This window comes from Magnolia sinica, chromosome 15 (assembly GCF_029962835.1).
Source record: "Magnolia sinica isolate HGM2019 chromosome 15, MsV1, whole genome shotgun sequence".
In the NCBI taxonomy this organism is placed as follows: domain Eukaryota; kingdom Viridiplantae; phylum Streptophyta; class Magnoliopsida; order Magnoliales; family Magnoliaceae; genus Magnolia; species Magnolia sinica.
In genome coordinates, this window is record NC_080587.1 from 68,264,647 (window position 1) to 68,275,373 (window position 10,727).

At 39.2% G+C, this 10,727-nt stretch overlaps 1 protein-coding gene across 1 annotated transcript; it reads right to left on the minus strand.

The window, feature by feature from the left end:
* Nucleotides 1-6,842: 6,842 nt before the first annotated feature.
* On the minus strand, nt 6,843-8,490 carry LOC131227424 (protein BASIC PENTACYSTEINE2-like). The gene is made up of 2 exons (XM_058223228.1): nt 8,382-8,490; nt 6,843-7,969 (listed from the first exon to the last, which is right to left on the minus strand). Exon 2 carries the CDS (start codon nt 7,852-7,854, stop codon nt 7,018-7,020), a length of 837 nt encoding a protein of 278 aa, XP_058079211.1. The 5' UTR covers nt 7,855-7,969; nt 8,382-8,490; the 3' UTR covers nt 6,843-7,017.
* Between the last annotated feature and the right edge of the window lie 2,237 nt (nt 8,491-10,727).

A 10,727-nucleotide genomic window follows, 5' to 3' on the forward strand; every position in this document is an offset into this window, starting at 1 on the left:
TTCAGCCGTATTGGTTCCTATACAGCCTGTATCAACCGATACAGGCCAACACAGACCTATATCGAGTATCCTATCAAGCTTATACAAATAGGATATGCCCATATTAGCCAATACAATAAGTAATCTCATTATTTTGCTTCAAAGATTCTGAAACTATTGTTTTTCCTTTATGTTGATTTGACAAAACCATTTTAATAACATAGTGATGTACTTCCCATCAAATTCATGGTCAATGGTAGTTTTTCCATCTAATACCAATATTACTTACCAATGGATAATAACAAACGCAAATGGCAATTGTAACACCAAATGTTAATCATAGATCCATTTCAATGCACAAAAAGCATGATTTACATGTATGAGAGAATAAAGAGAGACTTCCTATGGAGGTAGGGAAGAGAAGCACAGGTTTTATTTGGTTAAGTGGCGAGAGGTTTCATTCAATAAAGCAGGGAGGGCTAAAAATAAAATATCTAAAAGCAATGAATACATCATACTTGAAAAGTGGCTATGGAGAATTACGGTAGAAATTGGAGCCAAGTTGTTGCAAGCAAATACAGGATCCACGTTGCAACGTGGTACACCAAAGGCTCGTCCTTGTACAATGCTTTGGGTTTGTGGAGAGCAGTGGGAAGTGTGGAAGAAACTTTCTCCAGAAGAGTCACTCACAAACTCATGGATGAAACTTGAACAGGATCCAAGAAGGATGTTTGATGTGAAAAGAGCACTCTTGGTCAAGTTTACCCTCATTTATTTTAGGTGGTGCCACATAAAGAGGTGAAGATATTCCAATGCTCCGAGCTTCTGTGTGACCAGGTGGTGTGGATTCCAATATTTTGAAAGAACCCTAATGATGAGAAAACTGAGGAATTCATTTGCTTCATGAAGTGGCCAAATAGAAGGTTCCCATGCCTGGAGGAAACTGATGCTCAGAAGAAGGGATTAGAAAAGAGCAAGCTGACCTCGGTAAAGTCCCTGCACTGTAAGAGAGTGGAGGGTGCGCCCAGAGGCATGTGGACCCAATGACTCACATTTGGCATCATAAAAGCCCCCTAGGGTGGTTTCATTTGGTCGGAAGGATAAAATCATCACCATCAACCACTTTCAAAGGAGAAATATCCCCATTACAAATGTGTGTATAGTCTACTTTCATAACAAAGAAATAGTGGACCATTTGTTTTTGCTTCGTGAATATGGGAGGTGTGGGGCAAACTCTTCTGCATATCCAGGATTGTATTAGTCATGCCAGGGATGATTCAGGCTTATAAAATAACAGGACATTTTGTGACACAGCAGAAGTGGTAGCTGCACCTTTCAAAAGGGCAAAAGGGAGCATGGTATTCAAAAACAGTTAAGAAACAGCCGTTATGTGATACAGGGTTGTAACAGCCTTTCTGAAGGGGGGAAAAATGGTTTGTAATGGTCTGGTACAGGGCCGATACATTTCTTGCTTTAAAATAATTTTGACCTTTACAGCCTGTAACATAAAGGGCATAAAGCTGGCCTTATGGCCGCCATAACCATTATTGCATACCTTGAAAGGGAGGGTGCTTTGTTGGGTCTCAAATTTTCAAAGGATGTAACTAGGATCAAACTCATGATGTTTCTTCTTTTCCTTAAACCAAACTACATCAAGAACTTTCTGTTATCAGATATAAGGAAACAACTTAAGAGAAAAATACCATCACCAACATAGACTTGACTTGACCTAGTTCAAAACCTAGATATTACCATGAAACAACCATTATCTGCCTAGAGAAACATAAACAAGAACGCACGCATAAACGACCAGCAAGAAGCCTACAATGAGGATGTTGGCCCCGAAAGCCCAATTCGTGGGTACTACGGCCCGTCCATGGGCCCCACATTTTGAGTTGTAAAGATTTTTAAGAGATGGGAAAGCTTTCCTAGCTTGATTCGTTGAGGTCTTTATTTAGAAAAGATATTGAAAAACCTATGAAGGGATATTATGCATTAATGTTTTCTATTTTGAGATAATTGTATCTTAGAAAATCTTTAATAGAATAAACTAATATCTTAGGGAACCTTATAAGATACAGGAGATCTTAGTAAGATAGAAAATGAATAAGCATGAGAGAATAAAAGTAAGGGAGAGATTTAGGTCCATACATGTCTGTTTGGTTCTTCATGTGTATGTCATGTAGATTCACAGCGCAATGAAGCTTGGAATGAAAAATGAGTGTAAGTTTAGGGAGAAAGCATTCTCTTGCAAAGGGAGAAAACCCAATAAAATCAACCTCTTTGAATATTATGGTGAGTGCAAAAAAAAAAAAAAAAATCCATTCTTCCCCTCGTTATCTTCTTTTTCATCCATCTTGCATCGAATCAGTAAAGCATTCTCTTGCAAAGGGGGAAAACCCTCCCCAAAAAAAAAAAAAAAAATCCCTCTGAATTGTGTGGTGTGTGCAAAAATCTGTCTGAATTGTGTGGTGTGTGCCAAAATCCGTCCTTCTCCATTTTATTTTCTTTCTCATCTATCCTGCATTGAATTGATATTAGAGCAAGTTTCTCCATGGGCTTGTGCAATAGATGATGAAAGGATGTCTTGAAGGGAATAGTAACGAGTTATGATCGAATGGGGGGAATGCTCCATGAGATTTTCCCTTAATTAGACAATTTGACAGTGTCCACACAAAATCAACCTTGTGCTTGAGAAGCTGGCAGCATCTTGGAATCACATGTTAGCAGTTCTAACAGTGTACAATTCAATCATCATCATTGTAGAAGATATGATCGATTGGAGGATGAGTTGTTACAGCACTTATGATGTAAAACTTGAGATGCTGAACTTTATGGAGAATCTGAAAACTTTATAGAGCAAATCCAAGATTAATTAGAAGAAGTCTTTGAAGATCTGACAGATGATGTGCTTGGCGAAAGCACTAGAATCCAAGAAGATACCTGCAAACAGTCCATTGGTGGATTGATGCAAGCATAAACGATTGCAAGAAGCCTGCAATTAAGATGTGGACCCAAAAGCCCAATTTGCAGTTCCTACAGCACATTTGTTGGGCCCCGCATGTTGAGTTTTGCTCAGAGACTTTTAAGAGAAATGAATCATTTTGTGGTACTAGCTTGATTCTTTGAGATCTTTATTTATTAAAGTTATTGAAGGATCTTCAAAAGGATGTTAAGTCATTAATGGTTTCCTATTTTGAGAGTTGTTCCTTAGAAAATCTTCAATGGAATAAATTAAAATCTTAAAGGATCTTTAATAAGATATGTTAACATCTGGGGAGATCTTAATAAGATTTCCAAAAAAAAAAAATGATAAGCATGAGAGAATAGAAGGAATGGAGAGAAGTAGATCCATATATGTGTGGTTCTTAATTTAGAATAATTGAGTCTTTTATATATATCTCATTGTAGTTGTCACAAGGCAACAAAGATCGGAATTAAAAAACAGGTGTGACATTAGGGAGAAAGCATTCTCTTGCAAAGGAAGAAAACACTATGGAATCAACCCCTTCAAATTGTGTTGTGCATGCAAAAATTGGTTCTTCTCCTCTTCTTATTTTCTTGCTCATCCATCCTGCATGAAATTGGTAAAGCATTCTCTTACAAACAGAGAAAACCCTATATAATCGACCCCTTTGAATTGTGTGGTGTGTGCAAAAGTTTGTTATTCTCCCCTTCTTTTCTATCTTATACATCCTGCATGAAATTGTTATTAGAGCGAGTTCATCGGTGGGCTTGTATGAGATCACTGACAAATGATGAGAGGAATGTCTTGGAGGGATAATTACTTGTGTTCGAATGGGGAGAATGTTCCATGAGATTTTGCATCAATCAGATAATTTCACATTGTCCACACAATCAAAGAATGCCGTGCACAAGAATACGGCAACATATTGGAATCAGATGTTAGCAGTTCTAACAGTGTTCAGTTCAATCATCATTGTTGTAGAAGAGATGAGCAATTGGACGATCGTGACTACACATGATGAAAAACTTGAGATGCCCAAGTTCTAAGAAGATCCTGAAAAACTATAAAGAGCAAATCCAAGATTCATTAAAATAAGTACTTGACGATCTGATGGATAACATAATTGGCAAAAGCACCAAAATCCAAGAAGATAGATGCAAAGAGTCCATCGATGATTGTAGATGAATCAACAGCTGTATTAGTTGATGCAGCATAAAATGAATCTATGGTTAGACTTAGATTCAAGGTATCCAAAAACAGTTATGTAACAGCCATTACATAACAGTAATAGTATATGCATTTACGGGACCATTACAGCCTGTTATGGAAAAATAACCGTATGAGCCTGTTACAGGGCCATCACAGTTTTTTTTTTTTTTTCTGGTAATGGCTGTAACAGCTGTTATGGGGGCGTAACGGCTGTTACAGCCCTTATCGTAATGGTATTGACGGTGGCTATTATGGCCACCCTTATCATAATGTTATTGACGGTGGCTATTATGGCCACCGTCATCATTATTGAATACTCTGCTTAGACTGGTAGAGGAAGAGATGAATAACTCAAAAGGTTGAATTGGCAGGTGCATTCTACAGTATATCTCAAAGTTGAGATGGGCATGTTTGTCCCATCTCAAGATTCTCAACAACGATCAGAGCACATAACTCAGAGTCCACCAATGATACGGGTAACACTGAGCTGATAGACTCACAACTAGATTAATATAGAAGTGGGAGCCTACTCATAGAAGTCAAAGTGCACAAAGACGAAAGGAGAGGTGTGTGATCTCCAACACCATCCGATGCCAATGGTGCCTATCCAACACGTGGGCCTTCACCATCAACTACTGCCACCAAGGAAGTGGCAGATCCACCATCGTTCAACTTTAGGCCAAGTTACTTCCATCCTGTGGGGAGTAATGCAAGCATAAACAACCAAGCCTACGACAAAGATTTGGGCCCCAAAGTTTCATGTCTGACAAACTGTTTGTTGGACCCCACATGTTTCCTAACATTAGTCAAGATGCATTGTTGAAGGGCTTCTTCATTTGAATAATGACATGCACTAGCACCGGCAAAGTTGACACCAGTCAGGTCTAAAAAATCATTTGGGATGAGTTTGGCCTGTCATCCAAACAGGCCCTTATATTTCAAATTTGTAAATGTTGTGATAACCTTCACTCAACATCCAAGTTTGTTGTTGAGAAACCACGTTAATCAAGTTCTTCATTCCAAGTTTCCCCATCAACCCCTCTCTCGTCTCTAATGTGTTCTTTCTTTCATTTTCAAGCTCGAGATTTCAATCATTATGCAGAAAGCCTAGCAAGAGATGTGTGGTGTTATTTCAATATGAAGGACAACAAGTAGAAGGCTGCTCAATCACAAAATGCTTCACCATTGGGATCAACGCCGAGCCAATACCCAATTTGTGTCTGATTTCCATATATGATCAACTCAATCCCCACTGGTAACAAAATTTTAAAGGAGAAAGAAGACAAATAAGCTATGATCCCCACCTCTTGTTTGATCACCACACTTTCCCATTCCACATGATTTTGTTTCCATCATCTTTAAGAAGCTCTTACAGACTCACCTGAGTCGAACTTGGAAATTAAAATCATGATCACCATAGAATAGTCGGAGCTATTCGAGGCTAGCCTAAAAATCATGACTGCTCAGCTTAAGTGCAATGACCAGCTGCTTACCTGACATCATTCGCGAGGGCTAGGGACCAGCTGTGCACCACTACTAGGTGGAAGTAAAATGGTGATGATTAAAATATATAGTTTATATTGTAAGCTTTTGTACATGTGTGCCATGAATTCGTCCGAACATCTAGTATTTGTGTCTAATATCAACAAATGCATCCGCGTCCAAATAACAAAGGTGCAAATAAATTAACTATGGGTCTATGATACTTTATGAAGAACCTCTCAATTAATTCACAACATTATGATTAGAATTACACATCTAAGATGTTGTGCTTCACGAAGTTTTACTAAAGAAAGAGACTCATGTTACATGTATCCTGCAAAGAATTGCATCACATAACTGAATTCAAGGCCATCTTCTACGAAAAGCTAAATGTAGAGACATGCAACAAAGACTGATTTCAACATTTAAATATAACTAATCAATGCACCAAACCAACAAAAAGGTGCCCTATGAAGCAATGTTGTATGTTCATTATGAGTGCAAAGATCAATCTGCGAGCAAGAAGCCAAGAACATAAACAAGGAAGTGAGGAACCAATCCAAATCCCATTCCTCAAAAACATCAGCTTCAAGGTTGGAAGAAAGTTATCCTACAAAGATTGAAAGTAAGGGTGCATTTGGATACTCTATTGAATTGAACTGCGAGGAAAGGACCAAACTTAGGGCTCGTTTGGAAGAACTCCCTCAAAAGGGAGTTTCCAGAAAAGAGGATCTCAAACCTCCTTTTCCAGTCGAATTGGCAAAAATCAATTGCTGAGTCGGTGTTTTAGCGCCTATTTTGTCAAACAGGAGGTGAGAGAGGGGTTTGCAAACTGCATCCAAACACAACATCAAATGCCATTTGGATCAAAATTGCCTTTGGGCCTCACACAACAACCTTCTGGAGGGTGCGTCCAAACAGGGCCTTATTACACAAATTGACCTCACATTCACATTGAGGGACCAGGCTCCAAAGTCCAAATCACTGTTATATTACTTTCAAGCTGAACTTGAAATGAATGTAACTACAATACGATGGCGACTTCCTCATTACGAATGTTAGGAAACATCATTACAAATTAGTCATTTCATCTTGTTTAAACTGAACATTTGCAACACAACTTGTGCATCCAAACAGACCTTAAGTAAATTTCTTACTATTCCTTTTTCACTTGAAAGCTACAAGTAGATAAGAAACAAACACATAGCCGGGGAAAAAATGTCTGAATTTGAGAAACCATGTAACATGACAAAGAAAATTCATTGGCTACAATCTATTCAAGAGGCCTCCGCAAACAGGCCATAAACATGTATATACACTGGAGAGAACAGACCGAATGCATGTTGGAGGCCGAAAACAACATTAGGGAAATTGTACATCTACCTGATTGTAACGAACTTATTGGTACCGTGTTTTGCCCAATGAGTCCTCAAATCAATCGGATTAGACAGGTTATATCCTTCGGCCACCAGCTTCTCCAACACCTTCTTGAACGCGCCCTGGCTCATCTTTCGCCCCGCTATCCGGGCCCCACGCCTCTTCGTGCTCATTGGCAAGGGGTACATTGAGATACTGGTGGTGCAGCATGCTGACTGCCACCCTCCGCAGCCCCACCGATAACACTGCTGAGGCACTCCCGTGCAGGAGCATACTGGTATAGGAATGCCCGAGATATCCATATCGATGCCGTTGATCATGATGTCCGTATTCTTCTTACCGGGACCCGCTCTCGGAACAGAACTGTTTGATTCATCCTTCGGAATCCGCTTACTCTTCTTCGCTTTCGGCGGTTTACAGGCACGCCCATTGGCCCGTTTCTTCAAAGGCCCTTCTCGTTTAATATCGGATTCTTCAACCTGCAAAGCCCGCTCATCCTGTGATGTATCAGGCAGTGTTTGCATCTGCATAGCATGGCCACCAGAACCTTCTGCTAGGACTGGATAGTTATTCTGATTCATGGGAAATGAATTCAGGTATTTATCTCTCTGAGTGATCCAAGTGTCACGGACGAAATCCATCGGCATGGATGGTTCGGGCATCCCACATTCCCGATGGAAGAAACCCCCATTGACCATCATGGCAGAATCGCGGGCAGAGAGCAGAGGCTTCTGGTCCCGCTCAGCCACGCTCGACATGAGCTGCAACCCAAGATTTTCCTTCAACGACTGCTCGTAATAACCCCAATTCCGTATCCCCAACCCGCCATCGTCATCCATATAGACAGAATTCTAAAACTACGAAATAAGCACCCGAAAAGGCGAGCTGAAAACCACTGAAATTCCGATACTTTCCTCAGCCAATCTGCTGCATTGAGGCTTCTTGCAAGGCAATCTAAAACACCCAGATCGCCAATCAGGAAGAAAAGTGAGGAAAAAACACAAATCAGGCCAGAGCAGGGTAGGGAATGCAGTGGAATCTGGATGCAAGATCTAAGAGACCCAGATGATGGAAACCATCAAAAATGCAAGAAAGGCATCAGATGTACGAGATCCCATTTCAGATCGACCCAACAGAATTCAAATCAAACGCATTTGAATGCATCAGGAAAGAATACAACTTTTTGGGTTTTGGAGTGAGATCTCAAAACATGAGAGAGAGAGAGGGAGGGAGAGATACAGTCAGATGATAAAGAGAGAAAGAGACGGAATCAGAAAATAGAGAGAGACAGATATTCAAATGGAAAGAAAAAGAAAAGACAATGATTTGATTAAAACAGTTTTGAGAGACAGAGAGAGAGACTTACTTGAAGAAGCTCTTTTTAGGGTTCTTTCCCTCTTATGGAGAGAGGAGAGAGGAGAGAGAGAGAAATGCAAATGGCTTTCTAATGCCTGATTAAATATTTTTTTTTCCTGTGGAGCTGAGTATGGGTCAACTCATTCTCCATTCCATGTGACATTCGTATAAATCAATCTAAACCGTCCAAATTTGGGCCCCACTTTGGATGGAATATAGCCCCAAGATCACACTGATCTCATAATCTTTACAATTCAAATGATGTGGATTAAATGGACAAATTTTTTTATTTTTTATTTTTTAAAAAGATCAATATAATTCAATCCAATGAGTGATAATGAACGGCAGAGATTGCCCATCAATTTATTATTAGGCTATACACAGACCAGATCAGTTCCACAACTTGGCCCACCTTGATGGATGGACATGCGTGCTGGGTGTATAGCAGATGGGACTGCTAATGTTTCATAAAATGGTGGTGGACGCACATTGTAGTATATACCCATGTGGGTAATTGATGTGTATGTGCCAGGCGATAGAAAACCTCTGCGACAAAGTGCCACGCTGGCGCTTATCCATTGTATTTAAAATCAGATAATTTACTTTGCTTGGCCGAAGAGGCATCTTTAAAATGGTGGTGACTGATGAATCATCTATCCTACACATCAGATGTATTATAAAGGTTGACACTGACTCAGGTATAGCTTAACCTGAAAACGAAATACTGCTGATCGTTATTCCGGCATTTGATTTTTTGGGCATTCAACTTTGAATTGCTGACTATTCTATTTTTAGCCTTCTATTTCATATAGGTGAATTGGACAGCTAAGATAATTCAATTGATGCAACTTTCATAATAAGATACAACTAAAATCATAACCATAGATGATATGAAGATTATAAAAACATGCCAACTCAAATGGGTGGATTAGGTGCACTGGTTGTGGTTATGACCATGTGATCCAACCGGTATTTATATTTACTTCATTTTTTTTACTTATTTTTTGACTCATTTTAGGACATGAGACAAAAATAAATAAATAAATAATGAAATAAATCTAGATATCAGTTGTACCACATTATAAGAAATAATGGTAATTAAATGCCGATTAGGGTGTTGCGTTTATTTGTCATTCAACCTATTGATAAGGTCACATAGATATGAATGAAGGGGAAAAAATAATTATCATACTGATTTTAAACTTTTGTGGCCATGATAAGATTTTAATAGTCATTCACCACCCTTTGTTGTAATGTGGTATTAAATTTTTAGATCTATTTTATTTTTTATCTTACGTCCTAAAAGCATTCAGAAAAACAAATGGATGGCTTGGATACACCACGTATGCATAAAGGTAGGCCCACTGTCAGAGTTGGATGGTGTTGGGTGAGATCCGGCGGCACCTATACCTCTCCTTTGCTAAGCTGTAGCCCGGGGAACAAGGATTCCCTGTGAAAGCCTTTCGAAAAGATCCTATGCTAGGATGCTGACCGGGGCCTAATGTGATATTTGTAAGAAATCCATCTTGTTCATCTACTTTGCGTGCTTATTTTAGGACATGTGTCCAAAACTGATGTGTATCCAAAACTTAAGTGGATTACATGAGAGAAAACAGTGAGGATTTAGTGTGAATCGTTGAAACATTCTTGGGCAATTTTTTTAGTATTTTCACTTCATCTCCATAGTAATGACCTTATATACAATTTGGATGACATATAAACAAAAAGGTGGAGCCTAGGAAGATTTCAACGGTGGGAATTTCTTTCTCCAATTTTTCCCCTTGTATGACCCACTTGAGTTTTTGATCCACCTCATTTTTGGTCTTATTTCCTAAAATGATCAATCAAAACGGATAGATGGGGTAAATTTCTCACTAACATCTAAGTGGATCCCACCCAACATTCTTGCCCAGGAACTTCCTGCAAAAGGCTTTCCCAGGAAATCCACGTCCTAGCTAGGGCCATCAATAGGCTAGGCCTGGGTTGGTGGAAACGGATTGGCTGGTGTACCACACACACCAGCTATATAGTTGTTGTAGGTACGTCATGCGAAGACGAGCACTAACACTCCTCAAGCTCCGAGTTGTACGAACGGTTCAGAGGAGATCAAAGTTACATGGCCCCAACAGTGATGTATTTATTATATATATACCGTTCATTTGTTTTTAGAGATCATTTTAGAGCATTATCCAAAAAATCAATCATATCCAAAGGTTATCCGGACCACATCACAAATAGTAGTGGATATAATGATTTTCACATTGGAGGGCCGACCATAACTTGTTTTTTTTTCCATCCAATATGTTCATAAGGTCACAAAGACCTGAATTAATAGGAAAAACAAATTTCATATTAA